A 23,408-nucleotide genomic window follows, 5' to 3' on the forward strand; every position below is an offset into this window, starting at 1 on the left:
AATAAATATAAAAATTACCGGTTAGATATGGCAGGGGATTTGATGTTCGATAAACAATGGAAATAAAATCAGTTTTCCAAAGTATTCTCACTTTCTAAAAATGATATAAGATAAGATAAGCTAATCCTTTATTTTCTCCCTCAGTGGGGAAACTTATTTTGTTGGCAGCAGTACACTTAGCACACACATGCAGGGGAGGGGTAAAAAGAGACTAAAAAGTAAAAAAATAAAAAAATATAAAAAATATATATAAAATATGTATAATTACAGAAATATGAGCAGTATATACAGTAGATTGAAATAAAATAAACAGTTTAAATATTGTATAAACCTTGTTTAGGTGACCTGTCATTTTCCCAGCTAATGTAATACACCTTTCTGACAGAGGTCAGGACCCACTCATTTAGTGCTAAAGTAGTTTTTCTGAACTTGTGAGCACATTTCCTTAGTCTGCCTGGTGTGATTAGTGGTTATCATTTTAAACATGCTGAGCGTTTAGTATGGTATGTCTGCACAGTGCTGTGTGGTCAACCTCTATAAAATTGTTGAAATACTCTCACGAGCAATTTTCGAAGAATTAAAATATTTAACTAACTTGGAGGACAAAAAAAATATGACAACAATGATCATCATCATTGCTTAAGTAAAAGTGGGTGAGAGAGTTTCATGTGGGACAGCAACTGTCAGGACGTTTCACGATGGGGAGGACGACCGGCCCCCGGGAGGTGCATTCTGGGAAATGTGCAGATCCCCGTACAGACAGTTCCCCCGGTTATCTTCTGAGAAAAGCGATTCTGCCTCAGCTTCTTTGGATTCAGGTGCAGGACAGAAGTGGGTGAGAGAGCAGGACATATTTTGACACCTGCAGTTCCGGATCAGTCAGGATTTTCCGACCACCCCCCCCCCCCCCCCCCGATCCAAACTGTCTGCAGTCCTGCAGCTCTGTGAGCAGTTTGGACATAATATTAGGAATAAAGAAGAGGACAGATGTTCTTAAACACCCTGTTTATCACCAATCTGTCTGTATGATGGCTAGCATTAATTAAATGCTATTAAAAGGTCTGTCTGAAAGGTTGCATGTTGTCCCCCATGCTGAGTTTCTAACTTGTGCCTGAAAGCAGGATGAATTTGCAGATGAAAGTTACTTTTTAGCTACAAAGTCATAACCAGGTTGATGTACTTTAGATCCATACTCAGATTAAAATTCCTAATGTTTCACAAGGTGATATTTTCCATATCTGTTTGTCTTGTAACACAGCAATACTGTTGATTATGTCATAACCATGATGTAAAAAGAGCCCATAATGAGACATAATCTGTGTGAAGAGTCCAAGCACAATGGGGATGTATCCAGTGGGGAAGATTAAAATGCAGATGTAAACTCCGCACAAAGGGCACACACCCCTCACCAAACAGGCCCAGGGACAGTCGGCCATTATTCTGTTGTCTCTGCTGACCACTTCTCAATTTGATTACAGGAAATTCAATCACCCCCCTTTCTTTGCCGAGGCCCCGCCTCGGAGCAGATCACCCAGGTAACAGTTCAGGAAAAAGGAAAAATGTTTGAACTATAGCTGAAGAGCTGTAAAGAGGGTTTGTCACATGAGACAAAAGAGCTGTTACGAAAAACGGAAAGATGCTACGGCAGATTTTAGATGTAGATTCAAGGATCCAGACAACATCTTGATCTCTTTTTCAAGCATAATAAATGAATTGATCAAACTTTTCATTTATTCAATTTAATGATCTAATTGGAGTTAAATCTGTCAGGGCAACTTTAAGAGAAAATAAAGTTTCTACATCAGTACATGGATATACGTATATATCACTGCAGACACTATAGGATTGTTTTGGTTTCTAAGGATTTGTTTGCTTGCAGGAGTAGGAAAATTACGTAAGGCTAAGGTTTGCACAATAATAACATGACAGGACTGTGAACATTTTTCATGAAGAGATTATATTGCTAGTTATTCTAAAGTAAGTAAAAAAGTAAATAAATAAATAAAACAGTGTCTGGTGAGACCATTTAACTAATCTGGTTTTAGACATTCATGGCAAACAAAAGTCAAGGATCCAAAACATTTTAATGACCTTCACCTAACCTTGTGGATATTTGTCCATCGCTGTGACTTGATAAAGTCGAGGCTGATGAAGGTTTTCTGATACACAAACAGCTGAACTGAATAGTTAATACAGCTGATTATCCAGTCTGATTGGACTATTGAAGACAAAGTATGTATAATCTAGAGGTTTCGGTTTTAACATGATGATGACTATTATATGCTTCTTCTCCAACTCTTTAACGTGACAGTCAGGAGAGAAGGGAAGCAGGAAAATAAAGTGCAGCTCTGCCATCACGTCTCAACCCAGTCTGGAAATACTTTCAAAGCAAACAAACGAGCCGGTAACTACAAAGGAGTCTGTTTCTGAGAAAACATGCCAAAACATGTCAATACAGGCCACAATCCTGCATGGCTTTCAGCTTCAGGAAAACTCTGATGGCAAGCCTAATAATTTGTCCTCACAGGTCAAGCAGAGCCGAGAGAGAGAGAAAGCTTGGAGGGGGGATGGGAGGAGGAGAGGTTGTAAACCGAAGAGGGGGACGGGACAGCTTGCCGGCCTGTCCCTGCAGGTCGACAGCTGGATAGTTTGCATGAAGATATTAGGTCACTGCAGGAAACCAAAGGAGCAGAGGGTACATAGGTGCCAGCAGTGACAACATAAGCCCAACTGACTGGAGCCTTCAGGCAGTTTGTTTAGATGAACCGAAAAGTTAAATGTTATGTTAAAACCGAAACACAGAAAAACCAGGGAGGAACTGGCTTCCATTTAGTCATTGTAATAATAACGCCAACTGTAACAGAAAAGTCTGATGAAAGTCTGCCTCTGAAAGCAGAATAACGCAGGCTCCATACTGCGTGAATCTTGTACAGTGTAAGCTATATCATGTTGTGTGAGCTAGTGTCTACTGTATTTTAATCAACACCATAAAGGAGGGATATTTCAGAAAAAATATTGGGTGTTTCTGCCAAATTGGGGTGGGGTGGAAGTGCATAATCTTCTCAGTCAGATCGAATGTCACTCCTATCTCAAAACTAATTCAAACCAGATGACAAACTCAAGCCATCTAAAAGGTGATCTAAAAGCCAAAAGGTTAACACCTATTTATATTTTATATTATCAACCATTTACTCAGGGACTGCTTTGTGATGGGGTAATGAGTCAGACAGCAAAGTTGACGAAGCTCCAACCCTATCAAATTGCACACACAGCGACCTCTTAAATCTAAATTTGATTGCTGAGGTAAACAAACGTCCGATTTGTAGAGATTATGAAATTAACTCATGAGCCAGAATCAGTTCAGAAAGATCACTGCAACCACAGGGCCTCTCAGCTTCATCCGAAACCTTAAACAATTCGATAAAAGACGTAAACATCACACACAAAAGTATGCAGAAGTGCATTTGATGCGTTTCAGGTTGTTTACCATGATGACATTTTGCAGGGTGAAGCCTGAGTTCTCAGTACCCAGTTCAGCGAGCAGCTTCTCTAACAGCTCGGCCCGACTCTGGGCGAGACGGGAGGGGAAATTGGACTTGAATGGCTTCACTAGTTCAACCGGTATCAACTGCAGGGCTCGCACTTCCTTAAAAGCAGCAATTTCCTAAGAAAAGAAGACACAAGAGAGGAAAAATGACTTTGAACTTAACAATGCTGCATTAATTTCATGTGTTTATCGACTTAGACCTTTAAAATAAGTAAAACGTGAGCTTTGGGTGCCTGACGGAGGCTGTAGGTAGTAATTTATCATTCAACATGAGCCTCTCAAGGAAGATGAGTCACGTCAGGAAACATGTGTGTACCAAACGTAAAAATGCTCGTAGAAAACCTCCCCTCTCATTGCCGTTTATGTCTACACAGCTGGATGGAACATGCTGTGTGTTGGAAACATGGGACACAAAAAAAGTGTAATTTTCACATGTCAGAGAATCACTAAATCATTGCTCCAACAGACGTCTGAGTAAAACCCAGATTCCGGGCGGGCTGGGTAGTTATGTCATGTCCTCTCTTACTCAACACACACACACCCATGGATGAGTTCACCGCGTTAGATTCCACTAAGCAAATGCACATACGCACTTGCGCGGCCTCAGCCCAGTAACACGTTCTCGTCTCACCCAAATGCACATGTGAACGCATCGGCTGAGCAAAAAAAAAAAAACCTCAACCTTCCCTCCTATAAACCTCCACTTGCGGCTTGGCTCCGGTTCTGCTTGAAGGAGCCAGTCTGGGAAGTCTGGGAAGTCAGAGTGACTTCAACATGACGCTTGTTTCGAGGTTGAGGCTGAGGATTACAACATCTCACAACACATCGTTTCTGCAATACAGGATGGAGTCAGTGAGGCCAGAACTACATCAGTCTTGGTGGCTCGGTGGTAAGAACTGTGGCTTAACAGCCAGACGGGTGCTGGTTCAAAACCTAGCTGGGGATGGAGGGACATACTACTCCATTTTAACAGAATGGGACCATGATTTGCAGCCATTTAAGATGAGGCTAGTTTATTTATATTAAACATTTCATACATACTGTACAGCAAATTCTAACCGCTTGACCAAATTGATTCAAAGGATAAAAAAAAGAATCAAGAATATATTACAAATGATAAAATACAGTACAACACATTAAGCTCATTAAAATAATTCCTTATGTACATATTACATTAAAAATAGTCAAAAGATAATATATCAAACTGAGTAGAGTTCAGTGCTCATAATCCAGCCTTTTTAAGAAAGAGCAACGTCTTCAATACACACTCAATACTTAAAAAGACTTAATGATGACTTGTTTTTAGATTAACAATCTTTTTATAAGTAGAGATGGTCACATTCACCACATTGTGATGAATTTTAAATCAAATAATTGTGCAGTTGGGAGTGGAAAAGGATGATGATTACAGAGATTATAGGTTACGGAGAGAGATCCGAACCAAACGGGTTCAGCTCCATCTACGTACCATTTGCCCTGGTACTGATGGTCATGTGGAAAGGAGAGTGCAGCCTTTTTTATTTTCTAAGGATTTATGCATTGAAGGGCATTTGTTTTTTTTTCTTTACTATGTCTTAAAGTCTAGGTAATATCAAACGAACAATACATGACATGTAACACCATGTTGTTTTTAATGGAAAACAAAAAGTATTTTCTTTTTCCACAAGTATATTCTATTCTTTATTAATCTATTCTATCTTATTATGAAGGGTTCTGTGTTTAAACCGTATACTGTGTTCAGAGAACCAGTTACCTGTCGTTGGCATCAGCTCTCAGTCAGTGACCGCAAAGCCTTATGCTGAATCTCTGTGCTTTGATTCAGATGTAGAGCCTGTAACATTTCGTTTCATTCAACCTGCTGAATTGTTTTAGATGCAGAGGCTCAGCTGAAAACAAGACTTTCCAAACCTAGACTTGAGCCCTGGTTTAATGAGGCTACGCGTGCCGTCAGGTTACCGTACAGGAAAGCGAAAATGGAAAAAGCATAAGCTACAGGCATCTTTCCAGATGTTGAGGGACAGCTGGCAATTTTATCAGGGAACCATGAAAGCCACAAAAACTAAGTTTTTAATTAGATATTATGCCTTTAACCATCACAATCCTTGGGTTCAGTTCAAAACCATAACTCTGTTCTTAATGTCCCAGAAACAGTCTGCCTGGGGAACTCTGCAGAAGTGTGTGAGATCTTCTTGAGCTTTTTTAAAAAAAAAAAAAAAAAAAAAGGTTACAACCAATAGGCTGCTTTTTAGACCTGTCTCCATTTCTGTCACATGCTCTGCTGCTTTTGACCAGTTTAAGTTTATGAGTCTGTCTTCTTTGGGGGAAATAATTGGCAATATGAAACCTGATGGGTCTCCTCATGATCCAATTCCACACCATCTTTTCTTTCCACACTGAGGAGGTGTGCATTTGTGGTGCCTCAGGGTAATGTCCTCAGCACTCCTCTCTTCCTCGTACTTGCTACTGCTTGGATTAAGTCTCTGAAAACATGGGATCTTGTTCCACTTTTATGCCATCGAAATTTATGTTCCACTAAAACACGAAGGCGCTTGCTTTGTGAAACAACTGCTCTAGTGCATTGATGAAATAAAGGCAGGGATCTTGATACATTTTTACATTTTAACAGAAAGAAGAATCATGTTATTTGGGCCTAGCAATGCCTCCAAGGTGCATATCAACCCAGGTTCTTTAAGTAAACACTTAAAACCCAAGAAGCCCAGACAGCAGTATTTAACAGCAATCTTAAACACACATTACCTTGGTATCCAGCTTTTTTCAACTGAGACAACTGTCCAAGGCTATGCCATTTGTTTCTATGCATCACTTTGTGATTTGAATCCAGGCTTTTATCACAACAAGTCTAGGCTACTGCAATGCAGTCTTTGTCGGGGTTAGCCAGAAGTTAAAGAAGGCCAGTTTGACTACCCCATCAGCTTTTAGCCAGAGACCGTAAGCCCTTAGTCAGTCTTTTACCCAGAATCCTTTGATGCCAGCCTGGTCTGTTAGCAGCTTTAATGTTTTATATTTAGTTTTTACGTGTTTATAATTCCATTGTGTTTTGTTTGTCCCTATGTTTGTGTTCAACACTTTGGCCATCTTTGTAGTTTTTGAAGCGCTTTATAAATACAGCTTAGCTGAACCGAGTTAACTATGGAATCCTCTAAGGGATAGAGTGGAGAAAAAAACCAAGGGAATTTTTGCGATACATTGCCAAATATTTGCGTTACAACACAAAAAGTTTGCAAGATAACTTTTGCAAATGTTTCGGAGTCAGATTTGATGTCTTGCTACAACCATGGAAGAAGGGACATCTGCATCTTCATGCAGGCAATTCATCGATTTTCATTTTCACTTTGGCGTCAAATATAAAGATATTGAGTCAGTTCTTGACGTTAGTCATTGAGTTCATATTTCAGAGCGACATCTTAGCTCCTTTTTAAGGATGCTCCATCTTAAGCATCGTATTGACCGTGATGGGGGGCTTGCCCATCGCTAGGGCTTCTCAGGTTTGGCTGCTCTGGTTAGCTTCATTAGCAATCAGCTGCAAGAATCATGATATCGTCTGACACATATCTTGACCAGAGATAACCAAAATGCGATATCTTGCAAACATTTTGCATTCTCTCGCAAATATTTTGCAATATATTGCATTTTGTCCCAAACATACAAAGTTCCCCTTTTTATTTATTCTCTACTGTGTTAGACTGAGTGTTGTACACATTTATGCTTTTCATCTAATCAAACGCAGAAAGTGTAAAAAACCCAAAGAAGCTTGAAGATTAATACATGGTACAGCAAGGGCATGTGTCCACAAGCATTTATCTATGTTTTATTTGTTGCAACTCATGATCACTACAATAGTAAATAACTGTGCACCCGGACAGAATTTACACTATTTATCATCTACAGTGTCAAAGATTATAGGTTCTGTAAAAGAACGACACGTAAATACCAACAGTCCGGTTACATATTGTCAAGAGGGAAAAATAATCCCGTGTCACATGTATGAGCAGAAAATGTTTGAATTTTTATGGCACGGTGCTTGAAAGTAAAAGTAATTTACGTGATTATCAATATGCAGTTTAATCATTTAGAACAGTGCTTCTCAATCCTGGTCATCGAGTACCACTGTCCTGCATGTTTTAGATGTTTCCCTGCACCAACACACCTGATTCTAATTAAAGGTCCTCATTAGCTTGTCACCAAGGTCTGCACAGTTCTGTTGATGACACAGGTACTTGTATCACGGTGTGCTGAAGCAGGGTAGCATCTAAAACATGCAGGACAGTGGTACTCGAGGACCAGGATTGAGAAACACTGATTTAGAACATAAAAATAGCAATACAGTAGATGTACATCATACATACTTCATTGTCAAATGTAAATATAACCTTTTGCTTAGACTGGTGCTCCCTTTAGCAAATGCGTCCGACTGTGGGCAAAATTTGCATGAATGCAAACCAGTCTCTAATATCAACTCATAAAAATATTTACCCATGCACAAGGTGATAAAGTTATCAACTTTTAATGGTTTTGCATGGGTCCGATTTGCCTTCCATCAAAATATCTTATAACGTTGTTTTTTTAAAAGTCTGTTTTATATGACATTTGTTAAGTACTGTATCAACTTTATGTATGAGCATGGAGGAAAAAACATTCGCTCGAATATGTCGATAAAGCCAACAATTTCAATAAAAGAATAAATTAAATGAAAATATGTATTTTATTTACTACATGTAAAACATAATAGTTTTACAACATAGGCTTTAGATGTAAACCAATGCATTAATATCTCATCTCATATTAGCTGATTTTTGGAAGGTTTCAACTGCATAACATTGTCATTTTAGGCTTAGATATGAGAGTAAAGGATCATCATACAGTGCACATATCTGTATCTGTGTTATTAGAGAAATGATTTGAATGCACAGAACTCAAAGGATTCCCTTTAGCCAAAGGAAAGAAACCAGCAAGTAACACATTGGGGGCATTTTGACATGTCAAGTGAGGAGGCTGAGGGTTTAACCAGCAACCTCAAAGCTGTAACAAATACAGTTACTTTGAAGATGGGCCATTATTGTCTAGTAGTGCAGAGTCTCCCCTTTAAACCAGCAACGAACAACGGTAGATCTCCGATCAAACATAATTTGTAAAGCCATCATAAAAGCATTTCCAAGTGTTCTTGACATCAGCAATGGGATACATTATTTTAAGAGTTTTAGTCAAACAGTCATGAGCAAAACCTTGATTCTAAAAATGTTTCACATGACGAGTCAAACTGCTCAACCTTAGCTGTAACAATTACAACGTATGAGGACCACCAGCTATAAGGGTGTTTTCCCACTCAGGACATGGTGTTAAGTGTTAAAACACCAATAACCAACACTTTTTCTGAGTTCCTCAAAATGAACAATGTAAGCTATCAAAACTCTGAACATTAAGTTTCAAAATAATCAGATACCGTTTGTGACCTTTCCACTTGAGGTCTCGAAGAGGAAAATTTAAATCAGATAAAGGTTTTGCTAAGGATGTTTGATTATCTGTGATATCGAGAGGTCTGGATGCATTTAGATCATAAATGTAGGGATACTGGTTTGGCATTGGTTTTACATTATTCCTCACAGCCCTCCGCTTTTGTCCAGGCGTGGGACTGGTGCTATGAGAACACTGGCTAGTGACCCCTTAGTGCCTGAGGCAAAGGGGGCGATGTGGAGTCAAGTGTTCTGATCAAGGATACTTTACATCCTGATGGGGCCAGGGATTGCTCTGAAGACCTTCCAGTTGGAGAGAAACCCAGGAGCCAAATTTCTTACTGACTTTGATGAAAGAAACTAATGTTTGAGAAAATTACAACACCTGTTTCACATTTGAACCATTCAGTCAAACAAACATAAGCCACATCAAGGCAGATGTCTTTGTTAGAAAGAGATTGTTCCACCCAAAGTTTTAGATGAAACTATATAAGAAACTGTGAAACGTGTACATGCTAGTTAACAAACTTCAGATATTCAAATAGATAACACCAAAACCAGTCCTTGTTTAGATATCCATCTGGAGGAGTGACAAAACAAAAATGAAATTTTGAGGCCTGGTCTATGTTGTACTTTCCAAGAAATGAAAAGCAATAGAAAAATTATAGGAAACACTGATGCTGAATTGATAAGATAGATAATAAAGTTGTCATGAAGGACACTGATCAGATGAGACAAATCCACATCCCAAGAGACTGGACTCCAACACAGCCCCGATATGTTCGGCGACATGTGATTGCTGAAACAAGGGACCACATATGTAGCGCGTGTGTGTGTTTGTGTGTGTGTGTGTGTGTGTGTATGTTTGGTTGATTGGAAAATACTTTGTAAAAGTAAAATAACCCTTAGTAACCCTTAGTACCTTGGGAGGGTTAAGAACCAAGACAAGGTTTAAATTGAGCAATACAAGAGCACACCATTTACCTTTACCTACTTCTTTTCAAAGGAGTAAACGACAAAAGAGCTTCACATTTTTCAAAACTATGAACAAAAGTGTGCAAGTTGTTCTAGAAAGTGATACAAGAGGAGCAAAGCAGACAAAAACGCCACAGTCATCTTCTCTTCTAAACTAAACAAACAAAGCTGCTAAGTTATCCCTGCCGTTGGAAAAGAAAGAGCAACAGGCAGACGGAAAATCCAGCACTGACACTCTCAATAGTGCAAAACAAACAATGTCAGCCCGGTGTGTTAGAATACCTGAATGAAGGTGACAGCTGCAGCCCGAGGCCGACTAGCGGAGTCTCCGGTCCTGGCCAGCAAGTTGGGAAACGTCATCTCCAGGCAGTGGGTAACCTCAGCCCGGCCAAGGCCCAGACCTGGGATCAGCTGACTCAGCATTAACCGCAGCAGCTTCAGTGAAGCGTAGAACACCTAGGAGCCATTTGAAGTAAAGTGGAAAACTTAGCAGACTTTCCAAAAAACAGCTTGTGCCACAGTGATTTGACTTAGTAGAGAAACTAAACTTTACAGTGTTTATCTTGGGGTAGCATGCAGAGGGTAGGATGCAAAGCAAATGTGCCAACTAACTGCTTTTCTTAAGTGGTGGGTAATATTTCCCTATTTTTGCATTTACTTAGCAGGGTTTAATTGTAACATATGTAGGCATATATAAAAAATACAGACATGTATATGATGACTGTACTCACAGTAAGAGTTGACCAAAGTGTTTATGAATAGACGCTACAATAAAACTAATTTGTGGAACCTCAAATTTAGCTCAGACCCTTATGTGGCATTCTGCGTATCACTGCAGACTGGAAAACAGCTGGATTTATTGCTGCACCAGTCTTTTCATTACCATACAAACTGGAGGCCTCCTCCAGAGAGGGATTACAAGGCCATCCCTGTCAAAAAGATTTGTTTAAAGAAACAGGCTGTGAGAATCCGATCTAGGTTTGCAGGCAGTACAAAGAGAAACATTGCTAAGAGAGTGCTGATGAGAGTCTGTGCTTGTGTTTGAGTGACAGGGATGTTTGTTCTATTTGAAAAAGGAATTTAGGGCCAATCCCAATTCTCCTTCACTCGCCCTTCTTTTCTCCACTCGCACTTCTTTTCTTCCCTAACCCCTAAAAAAGAAGGGGGATATTTTAGGGCACTTGAGATCTAGGGCACTTGGCCCAGGTGCCTGTCCCATTTCTCCTACTCCCCCTCGTTTTCATCCCTAACCTGAACAGGAAGCAGAGAGCCAAAAGCTGTTTTAATTTCAGCTGTAGCGCTGTTAATATGGCACTTTATTAAGTTTTAATATTTTTTCAGGCATAAAGGTAACCTTAAGATCCGCAACCTGGGCTCAGTTTATCCAAATAACGCCTGTTAAGAAATTTGACCCGATGTTTTCGGAGATGAGAAGAGCCGCCGCCCCCGGGGAGCAGTCTCAGCTCACAGCCTGAAAACAGACGTGTCTGCCGGGTCAAGCTGCTCCGTCGTCCCGGGAGAGAAACTCTCTCTGGGATGCAGCTCTGTTGAGAATTACGCCGGCTGAAATAAATCATTTAGGAAGATGTTGGTTTAATAGATGAAATCTAACAGTTGTAGCTACGCCTGTTAAGAAATTTGCTCCGAAATTTAGAGATTTCTGTCTGCCGGCTCCGGAGTTTGGGTCCGCGTTAAATCGACGCAGAGCCTACGGCGTGGGGTACGGCGTACGGCGCGCGTCGCCGCGTACATTGACGTACATTGACTTACGGCGTGGGTTACGTAACCTCCGCCGTAGGCTCTGCGTTGGTGTAACGCGGAACCATAAATCCCTTTATTCTGGCGTGATCTTCTACAACTTTATCTGAAAGTGTGTAAATTACCCAGATAACAGCTGGATTACTTTGTGGTTTCTGAAGACTATTATATCAGAAACATCCAAAACAAATCTGACGAGTCACAGGATTGTTTCTCTCTATTTCTCTGAGACGAGTCTGCCTGTTTGCCTTCGGTCGGCGAGCCTACGGCAAGAGCCTACGGCAAAAGCATTCTGGGAAATTTTCATACCCCCTCGCTCGCCGAGGGAGCATCTGAAATCCCTCGATTTGAAGGGGCTATTCTCAGCCCCTAGCCCTCGTTATGCCCCCTCCCCCTTGGTGAAAAGAGGAATTGGGACACCACTACCTTCACGGGAACGCGCAAAAGTTAGGGTTAGTGAAGAAAACGAGGGCGAGGGGGAGTATTGGGACGCAGCCTTAGTGACATACAATACAGTCTGAAAGTCTTAGGGACCCCTGTTCTTGTTTGAATCAAAGTTTCTTGATTGTAAGAAATCAACAGCAAACTCCAAAGGTAAAGTTTTGCCACAATAAATTTAGTTACAGGTTGGATATTCCACACTAATTCACTTTGAATCCTGCAAACTCTCATTTAATTAGACAAATAAGACACAACAAGCTGCGTTGGACCATGGAAGGCAGGGGCTTTCTGAGACCTGGATAGGGGAACACTTATATTGGAAACTTGAACACTGACACAGTAAACATACCCACTCTGCCTCAGCGGGATCGTATTTCCCACCAAGCCAAGCTTCCACCAAACCAAACTCACAGATGCGACTTTATCCAGCAGGGCTTTCTTAACCAGGAAGACTGCAGCTCTCATCATGCTTCTCAGCTCCTCCTTGGGGATGGTGGAGGAAACCTCCGACAGCTTCTTTTGAACGGCCAGCAGAGCATCCTCCCTGCAGCACCACGTTTTAGAATATGCTCCAGCCACCTAGGAAAAAGATAGAGAAAAATAACAGGAAAGAAGTTGGAAAGACATTTAAAGTATGATACAAATCCAAAAATAACAATTACACCAGACATTTATAAATTATACATATTATAGTATGAAATACGTTGGTGTTACAGGACATATTGATTGAGAAATACATATATTGTGATACATGTGTTACCTGGAATGTCTAATTAAGTTGGTAATTCATTGACAGATAGCAAAGATCAAATATAGATATAAAACCTATACGGATTACCAACAAATTATATTAAAATGAAAAAAATCTAAATTATTCTTTAAGTGTCCCCCCCTACTGTTACTCTGAGTGTAACTGGTTGAGGTGAACACTAAGGCTGCGTCCCAATACTCCCCCTCGCCCTCGTTTTCTTCACTAACCCTAACTTTTGCGCATTCCCGTGAAGGTAGTGGTGTCCCAATTACTCTTTTTACCAAGGGGGAGGGGGCATAACGAGGGCTAGGGGCTGAGAATAGCCCCTTCAAATCGAGGGATTTCAGATGCTGACTTGGCGAGCGAGGGGGTATGAAAATTTCCCAGAATGCTTTTCGTCGTCATTTGCGGACTGAATCAAAAAAAAAAACATGGTGGACATTTCTTATTTTTTTGTGAATAAAATCAATATTTTGAGTTAGTTTCTGCATAAAAATGCATTTTGATTACATTTCTAGGCGCAAACCAATATTTTACTTTCATAATATTCACTCAGTGAATGTACATAATCCCTTTTTTGTCCGTTGTTCGCTAAGATTGGGCCGGAATATGGTTACGTAACCTACGTAAGCGACGCCATAGGTTACGTAAGCGACGCCGTAGGTTACGTAAGCTACGCCATAGGCTGCGCCGATTTAACGCGGACCTAAACTCTGGAGCCGGCAGACAGAAATCTCTAAATTTCGGAGCAAATTTCTTAACAGGCGTAGCTACAACTGTTAGATTTCATCTATTAAACAAACATCTTCCTAAATGATTTATTTCAGCCAGCGTAATTCTCAACAGAGCTGCGTCCCAGGAGAGAGTTTCTCTCCCGGGACGACGCAGCAGCTTGACCCGGCGGAGACGTCTCTTCTCGGGCTGTGAGCTGAGGCTGCTCCCCGGGGGCGGCGGCTCTTCTCATCTCCGAAAACATCGGGTCAAATTTCTTAACAGGCGTTATTTGGATAAACTGAGCCCCGGTTGCAGATCTTAAGGTTACCTTTATGCCTGAAAAAATATTAAAACTTAATAAAGTGCCATATTAACAGCGCTAAAGCTGAAATTAAAACAGCTTTTGGCTCTCAGCTTCCTGTTCAGGTTAGGGATGAAAACGAGGGGGAGTAGGAGAAATGGGACAGAAATGGGACAAGTGCCCCAGATCTCAAGTGCCCTAAAATCTCCCCCTTCTTTTTTAGGGGTTAGGGAAGAAAAGAAGTGCGAGTGGAGAAAAGTAGGGGGAGTATTGAGATTGGGCCTAATACTGCAACGAGTGACTGACCAAGAGATCAGAAGTGTCAATTTTAGACAGTTACTACATTAACATTGTGATCTTATCGTTATGATGTTAACAATAATATTAATAATAATACCCTACCACCTGAGCCACTCCTGGCCCTAATGTAGTAGTAGTAATGAAGTAATCTTATGAAAATTACTGACTAATATTCTGATCAAAGTGTTCACATGAGTTGCTTTAAAAATATTCACTTCTTATTCCAGGTTTACATGTTAAACAGCATAGTGTAATTAATCTCAACAACATGGACATTATATATTGATTAAGCTGTTTCCATTTTTTAATAATTCTCCACATGCATTTATAGCTTACTTTGATTATGACCTTATGCAGATTGAGGCTGCTGTTTACATGGTCATTTCTTAATCATAGTATTATCTTAATCTGATTAAAATTAGAGCGTAGCTGTCCATGAAAATGCACTCAGTGTCGTAAAAGCAACTTAACCTACATGCCTAGAGAGGAACCCACTAAGCTAAAAACTGATTTAAAGCCATGGGACTTAAAGCGGGTTACTCAGGTGAATTTGTAATGACTCAAGAGTAATTGGCTTTTTACAAATATTTTGTCCCAGAAACATAGTCGGAGAATAATATCTTGGAATAACATGCCAGAGAACAGTATCTTTTAAAGGTAAAAAAAACAAAAAAAAAAAAACAAGGAGAAATTAAAATCACGCTAGCACAATCGGTCTAGCTGTTCACGTTTCCACCTTTCTTACCAGAGTCTCTCCAAAGACCTCTATTGGAAGGCCTGCTTCTCTCTGGGCTTTCTCTGTTAGCGGCTCTGGCTCTCCATTCTTCTCAGAGCTATGTGGTGGCCTTTGCACGTCAGATTTTGGGGAGTGATCATGTGCGGGGCTCTGGATGTTCTCCACTGGCCAGTTCTTCCTTTGAAGGGCTGGCAATGGCCTCTCATCATAGGGCACACAGTTAGCCTGCCCACAAAAGTCAGATACATCAAAGGTATATAAAGTTAAACCTTATGTATATTTACGAATGTATAAAAACAACTTGTACATTTCTTTTATTCAGTGCCACAGTATCACACCAGCCTTTACTCATTCCAGCATTATTCATCCCTGATGTCCTTGCTCTTTTAACTATTTATTGGGAGGGAAGGGGGTTAATTGGGAGGGAACGGGGTTATAATTTAAGGAGAAACCTAAACTTCGAATCTTTATTTGTGCGTACAACAAGAAGAGGTTTTTGTGTATCAGTTTGTGGAATCAAACTGTGGAATGATTTGAATTTGGAGTTAAAAGAATGTACAAACATAAAACAATTTAAAAAGAAATATAAAGACATAGTTTAATTGAGGTATAAAAATGAAGACTGTGTTTAAAGATCACCAGCTGTGTGTGTTTTGCTATTTCGTCATGTTGTCTTTGTATGTTTGTATAGATATACGTATTATATTTATATCATAGTTATATTTATATCATAGTCATAGTATATTTATATCATAGTTATATTATATTTATGATAGAGCTTACATTTGGTATTAATCAGGTTATTTTTGTAAAAATGATATATATTTATTTATTTATTTATACAAATTAGTGTATAGTATAAAGCGTAAATACAGGCATATAATTTATGTTTAGTTGTGGAAAGGGGGTGGGATTAAATAAGTTTATACTTCCTCCCACTCCTTTTCGAACATGTAACTGAAATATGTTTTTTGATGTGTTTTTTCTTTTTCTTTATGAGGCGGAATGCCCACCTGTATTTGTTTCTCTTATCTTTTTTTCTTGTTTTTTTTTTTTTTATATATATATACATGTTCGAAATAAATAAAAACGAACGAACTAACGAACTAAAATCACAGACGTTTTTATCAGTGAATGGACGATCATTCAACATCGGCAAAACAATGACCGTTAAGTCTCCAGTACACAAACCAAAGTGCTAGCCAGCAAACACGGTCTCCTGTCCCTCTGAGCCAACTGGCACTCTTTTGCTTAACACAAGGCTCAAAGCCCTGCCTTGAGGCCAGGTTGGCAGCCGCTGAAGTCAGCCAACTGTTGCACGCTTTTAATTAAATAGTGAAACTCAAACCTGTAGTAGGGGCTGGTTTTAGTAGGTGGTGAGTAAAGCATAAAAGCCACCGGTGGTCATAATCTCCCCGTGTAGAGCAGGTTCAAGCACTACAGAGGTTTAGTCAGGAGACACGTTCCGAAGGTGTCCCGAGGCTTGATTACAGTTTGAAAAAAACAAGAAAGCAAGAAAGTGGAAGAAGCTACAGGTCTAAAACTGGATCAATAATGAGAAAACAGCGTGTTCCATCATCACAGGTTGTCCAGAGGATGCTCATCAAATAAGTATTGGACAAGTTGTTTCAAGTTGTGTTGAATCTGCTATTTGCTGTGTAATAGTGTGGCTATGTATATTTGATGAGGAGAGATGCTTACATTAGCGTTAGCTGTGGCTGCAGAGCCCAAAGGTGTGTCAAACAGGCTGCTATGTTTGGGCACAACAGCTTCTGTGACTAACTGTTGATTTTGACCAGAACTTGCTTTTTTCCCCTTCTTCAATGCCTCTGTGGACACAAGTGGCTTGATGGGCGCTAAACGGTGACCTGGAGAAGCCAGAAGTGGGGGAGGGTAGCGGGTTGGTGACGAGTCTGCTGCCCTGGTGATCTGATGACATAATGGAAACACAGAAGAGGATATCAGTTAGGCAGAAAAAGTCATTGACACACTTTTGGCAAAGTGTAGACATGCTTAACAAAAACAAAAAAAAAATATATATATATACAGTACAGACCAAAAGTTTGGACAAACTTCCCCATTTTTTTGAATGAGAAGGTGTGTCCAAACTTTTGGTCTGTACTGTATACAGGACTGTCTCAGAAAATTAGAATATTGTGATAAAGGTCTTTATTTTCTGTAATGCAATTAAAAAAACAAAAATGGCATACATTCTGGATTCATTACAATCAACTGAAATATTGTAAGCCTTTTATTATTTTAATATTGCTGATTATGGCTTACAGTTTAAGATTAAGATTCCCAGAATATTCAAATTTTTTGAGATAGGATATTTGAGTTTTCTTAAGATGTAAGCCATGGTCAGAAATATTAAAATAATAAAAGGCTTGCACTATTTCAGTTGATTTGTAATGAATCCAGAATGTATGACATTTTTGCATTACAGAAAATAAAGGACTTTATCACAATATTCTAATTTTCTGAGACAGTTCTGTATATAGTATATAGCTATAGTCGCCTGGCATCATCATCATCAACAGCTGACGACTGACCGCTGTCATGTCCAGCAGGTTGTGGACTTCCAGCTGCTGGTACACACTCTTCCTGTACTCTTTCATGAGCTCTTTCTTCTTCTTGGCCAAGTCATAGTCCTCCTTTTCGATGGCACATCGCTTCTCCACATCATATCGAGCCAAACGTTCTCCAACCTGAAAGAGCAAGGAGAGGTAAGGGCAGCTCTGTAAATATAGTGACCCGACATTTCATGTTTAGACTGACCATTTAGAGAACAGTTTATGAGTCTCAGGATGGGGAGAAGCATGTCTGATTGTGATAGCATTGGCTACCTCTCTCTCTTGTATGCTTACTGTTATCCGACTGACAACCTAAAGGTTTATTTTCCATGTCAAAGGTAAATCAAACACTTCTTGTATGTGGTGAAAGGCAAAGAAAAAACACTTAAAACTGTACTTCATCATACTTCAAATAATTACAATCACACTTCCTGTTTTAGTGCAGCATTGTGCTCTTTCTCAGTTTAACTTCCAAATAAAGCTACTTAAATTAACAAACCATCAGGTGCTTTCCAACTATGACTTTATTTGAGTGATATCACAAGATCTCAGCAATAACTTGGATGAAAACAATGTTTGTGCAGTTAAATAAAAATTAAACTCCTTTACATTTTGAAGCTATCTGGAGCTGAATTGAGGACTGCCTTAGACTTGAGCTGGGCATTTTCTGCTTCACATGATGTCACAGCCATAAGTAAGCTACTGAAGTGCCACATATTGAGTCACTGCAATTTAACGGATGGAAATTTTACAACAAGCTTCCAGAGAGTCAGACATGTCATCTCTGTGGAAAAGAGGAGGAAATTCCATTCAGCTGAATTCAGTAGCTAAACCAGATGCCAGCCTACAACGTCTCAGTTCCAACTCCAACTGTGAATCTTCTCTTTTAGGCAAAATAACTAGTGCATGTATACAGTATATGACGGCTCTTTCTTAAATTTGCATTGACATTTTGCAGGCTCTTTCGTCCAAAGTGACACACATTTGGAGCAACATTCAGGTTTTTGCGGAATAAGCAGTTTTGCTGTAAGCATTAAGTTCTGAACATATTTAAAGAACAAATTACAAGTTGGAAAGAGCAGGTAAAGAAATGCAAAGCAAGTGCCAGTTTGGTATGTGAGGCCATTAGAGGTGTTAGGAGGGTGCTCTTAGGAGAGAAAGGTCTTCTTATTAAGGATTTCCAAACACACATTAGCTCTTCGTTATCTTTGAACTTTGCAAAACACACAAAAGGGAAAACAGTCAACAGTTATGTGTTGTCAAATATCATTTAAAGCTAGTCTCTGACATCCTGCCGGTGCGATGAGAGGGGATTTTCAGCATGACTACCTTGGCACCTGCTCTGCCCACAATGATAACATTCCACACTAACAAGGTGGTACCATTAGTGTATCTGTGTGTTATCTGGTTACAGGAGGGCTTGTTACCGGGAGTTGGAGAGACACTACCCAAGCGCCCCGACGGCAGCTGCTGAGGTTGTAAAGTATTCATGGTCTGCATGGTAACATTGTACACAAAGAGGGTCGGTAACAGGAATCTGAACAATGTTTAACAGCTATTGTTTCAAACAGCGTCGAAAGGACAAAAGACAGCTATAAAATCCAAAAGTCTGGGGATTTACAGGAAAAAATGTTGTAAACAGTTGGGAAAAGCCTGGAGTCTGTTATTATTTCTAAAGTTTTTGAGGTTTTTAACGTAATTATATATCCCTGTTGTTGCTTCCATGGCATAATGAGCTATTAAGAGACTCTTTTAATGTGTCTTATAAATACATCGTTTAAATCGTGTGGTCTTGTTATATTGGAAATGAGGGGGTAATAATTACCAACGTCTCCAAAATAATAATACATCAAAAGCAACAGAAAACATAGCTAGAGTAAGTACAAAAGTAAAAGGAAAGTAAAAAGACGTAGTGTACGCGAAGTACTATCGATTTATTTACGCAAGCTGAGTGCCTGCGTACTACTTAATTAAATAATTACTCATCACAGTGCAACTGCTGTAATGGTATGGTTTATAAGTTCCTGAATATAAAATATTTTGCTTAAATTTATTGTTTTCTGCCAGTTAGCATCCTGACGGTTACCTTCTGCAAATCTGCAATCGCCTGTTTCAGATTCTTTGCCTGTTCAAAGTCTTCCTGCAGAACCATCTCCTGCTTCTTTTGGTCCAGAAGACGAATGATGTGAGCAACTTCGGGGTCCTGATACATATCAAAAGCCAAATCATCCAAGGGGGAAATGGACTCACATTTGCTGCATAAAAAAGAGAAAAAAAAGACAACATTTAGAATAGATATAAAACAATGTGTCTTTACCAGTTAAACTATCAAAAAGATCCGGAATTATCAGCCCCCCAAACATACAATTTCCCATACAAGTGGAGAGACCCAGAGGTGAAAAGTCCCTTGGGGGTTGAAATATAAAAAAAATATATATTTCGAAATGTTTTTTTGTCTTTGGACAGGCCGGCACCTGCTTTGTCTTGAAATGTATGTGACCTTGAATGACTTATTGGTTGGCTTCCAGACTAAATGGCTTTGCTGAACAGCGCTTTCGTCACAAGACAAAGAAACCAGGGTTCAATGGCCGAGCCTCACCCCATGAAAGCTGTGTCCAAGGCAGCTTCCTGCTGGGTACTGTTGAGGTAGTGTTCGATCAGCTGCTCTCTGCTTGGCTGGGGGGAAACAGATGGACAAATTACAGGCACGTGTATATACTGTATACTCTTGTAATACTGTGCTATGTAAGACCTGGAAAAAAAAAAGAAAGAAAAACATGCACACATAACCCCGAACCCAATTATTACTCAATCCCTTCAGGCTACAAAGATTTACTGTAGTTACTATTATCACCATATAAAGTTAATAACCTTCAGACATCTTCAGTAGCCTGTTTTTGATACCAACACTCCATCAACATTCAAGTTTGTCACTACAAAAGTGGAAACAAGGAGTGCACACTATTCATAAACTAACTGTAGGCTGCTCTGACACTTTAAGGGGACTCTATTGTCTCCTTTGGGAAATTTGTTTAGGACTCACATATAAGCCTTAAAGTTGCAACAGCTACAGACAAAAACAACACCCATGCTAGTGCTTAAAAATATTGCACTCCCCCCACAAGGACAACAAAATAAATACATAATACTCACAAAAAAGGTTGCTGGAACAACTAAACAATAACAACTAAAAACAGTCATCAATAGAAAGTACTCTCGGTCTACAGTACAAGAGGAAAGAGGAAAACCACCACACCAATCTTTTTTGAACGTTTTTCCCCCCACCAGATGTAATTATTTAATATTCATATACTAACAGTTCTAACAGAAAAACAATGAAGACCAGACTGATGGTGCTTGGATGTAATGTAGTGTAGATATAGTTCAAGATGCCGTCAGCCTGTAAATGTCATGTTTTCCTCATTATTTGAAAACACAGACCAGAGCTTACGGTTTTGTTTTGCCATTAGCACATTTACATGTAATACAACTAAACAGCATTTTTAAACAACTTCCTAATGCGTCAGACCATCCACAGACCAGGAAACAAAAATACAGCTGGGCGTAGATTGAGTCATGGAGTTTGGGTTCTTTGGTCCAAATTTGTTTTATAAATACAGACACTTCAAAAGTCATGATGCCGAGGACGCCTCCACAGCTTACAGCAAAACACAGACCTTTCCGTCAGCAGAAATGTAGAAAGTAAATGAATAAACGCTGATTTTAACCAAATTGCTTCGGTGTCTTTATTAAGCTGAATTCAAACCAGTGGCATGCGCATTCACGCGACACCATTCCTCTGCAGGGGAAACACAACTTCCAGCCACAGAGCAGATACAGGAGAACAAGATCTCGCCGTCCCTCCAGCCAAGATCATTGCTGTGATGGAGCTGCTCAGTCGGATTAGTGCAAAAACAATGCACGGCCTGTTCACTGGAATCTGTGCAAGAGTGTGTCCGTGTCTCTCCGTGTCTCTCACTGTGTGTGTGCATGTGTGTGTTTTAAGACGCTCTCGCCCCTCTTGGAGCCGTCCATCTGCAGGACTATCTGATTACACTGACTTACTAAAGGCCTCCTGTGTGATTACATAGTGCCCTCCCTTTGAGTCTTATTACTCCATGTGTGATACACGTATATGTATATATATACACACACACCCAGGAATACACAACTCAGGTAGGGACGTGCACATGCTTACACCTGGTGACCATAAAGTTGTGTAGTACAACAAAAAGAAATTCTTCCAAAAATCTTGAAAGCAAATTTAACCAAAAACTAGATTAGCATTACATTATGTGAGCTTTCATTTTCTCAATCTCCATAAATATTATCAGACTGTATAATAACAAACTTTAAAAGGTCAAAATAGTGCTATTGGAACCATCTAAATGTGGTAAAAATGTGTTCAATGAGAGGCAACATACAGTCAAACATCAGAGAGATGATGATGATGACGATGATGATGACGATGATGATGATCAAAGCTGTTCTGAAGGACTGACTAGAGAGCATTTATCGAGCAACAGCGCCACCTTCTGCTGTGCAGACGTAAGGGAGCCTACAGGGAGCCAAATGAACGTGAAAAAGTGGTCACTTACGATTGTGTTAAAAGCATTGCCATCCAAAGGATCTCCTAGCACGTTAATGGCAATCAAAGAAACCTGAAATCATAAACACAAACTGATAAGTATGAGGCGATTTAATGAAGCAGAACTGTGATAGAGAAGAAAATCGATACATGTGATCAACAGGTGAGTGCTGGAAAGTTCACAGTGGATACACTCAAGTCTAGATTGAGAAGCTTAGCTGGATACATGTTTTTCGTTGTTTACCAATTGTATGAAAAGAAAACCAATACTCAAAGGGAAAACCAAAAATTATTCTCAATTATGAAAAATTAGCTTATTGACATACATACATACACACAAAACATTTCAGAGTTAAAACTACCTCAGGGCTATAGTAGGGCGTGTAAACTTTGGTTAGGAATGAAAAGAGTGTGAAATCATCAACAAAGAGAATCATGTTCCTTTAAAATCATCTTGTACAAAGGTAGTCCTGAACAGAATGCACTGTTTATTCCTGCTTCTCTAACAATTGTCAAAAGTTATAGTTCCCAGATCTAAGTAATTTAGCCTGGTCTAAATATGAAACTACATCCTGCATGTGGGGCTGTGTTGAAACACCAGAGGAGGAAAACATGTTCAGTTTACATGAGTGGAGAGAAAAGAAAGAAAGTTGCAATAATTATGATATTTTAAAAGCTGTGGACAGAAAACATCCTCCGATTGATTATCTTAATTGGAAGTAGTTGTCTGACTTATCAATTGAGCACTTTAGGTGAAAATGTAATATAACTTACAAAATTACTGTGTTCAAGTCCCAAAGGAAATTTCAGAAGAGTAACACATTCCCTTTAAAGTCCACAAGACCTTATGAAAGACATTTGTGTAAATGTATTTATGTTTTGTGAGCGCTTTAGGAGAACTGACATTATAATAGACTCAACATAATTGGCTTGAAAACTGATATAAAATACTTAATTATTTATTTCACAACTGACAATGTGAACCCACATTCAGGGAGGAGAATACTAAGCAAGACACATCTTAATTGCAGTTAAAATATGTTTCAGGAGAGTTTTTACCATCATACCTGGTTGTAGTGATTGTAGCGGTTGACATAGTTCCTATGGAGGGTTATTCTCAGATACTTCCCAATGGCATCTAGATGGACCGACTTCAACTCCCGAGCTTTGAAACCAGTCTTCTCATTATCTGACATAGACACATACCTGTTGAGACAGTGAATTAAAATGTTGTTTTTTAACACTAAAATACT

General features: G+C 39.5%; 1 protein-coding gene across 2 annotated transcripts in view; it reads right to left on the bottom strand.

The window, feature by feature from the left end:
- cep104 (centrosomal protein 104) overlaps positions 1–23,408 on the bottom strand; it is a 37,948-nt gene that overhangs the window by 11,602 nt on the left and 2,938 nt on the right. The window contains exons 4-13 of one of the 2 annotated variants that reach the window (XM_061736685.1): positions 23,223–23,361; positions 22,166–22,228; positions 20,167–20,243; positions 19,654–19,822; positions 17,547–17,702; positions 16,696–16,923; positions 15,004–15,219; positions 12,604–12,771; positions 10,276–10,449; positions 3,488–3,664 (exon numbers count right to left, since the gene is read on the bottom strand). In XM_061736685.1, the coding sequence (XP_061592669.1) occupies positions 3,488–3,664; positions 10,276–10,449; positions 12,604–12,771; positions 15,004–15,219; positions 16,696–16,923; positions 17,547–17,702; positions 19,654–19,822; positions 20,167–20,243; positions 22,166–22,228; positions 23,223–23,361 (1,567 nt within the window). Of the gene's footprint in view, positions 1–3,487; positions 3,665–10,275; positions 10,450–12,603; positions 12,772–15,003; positions 15,220–16,695; positions 16,924–17,546; positions 17,703–19,653; positions 19,823–20,166; positions 20,244–21,244; positions 21,363–22,165; positions 22,229–23,222; positions 23,362–23,408 lie in introns of those variants that run through there. The other variant, XM_061736687.1, reaches the window with a different exon arrangement.

The sequence above is a fragment of the Cololabis saira genome, chromosome 12 (genome assembly GCF_033807715.1).
Source record: "Cololabis saira isolate AMF1-May2022 chromosome 12, fColSai1.1, whole genome shotgun sequence".
Classification (NCBI taxonomy): Eukaryota; Metazoa; Chordata; class Actinopteri; order Beloniformes; family Belonidae; genus Cololabis; species Cololabis saira.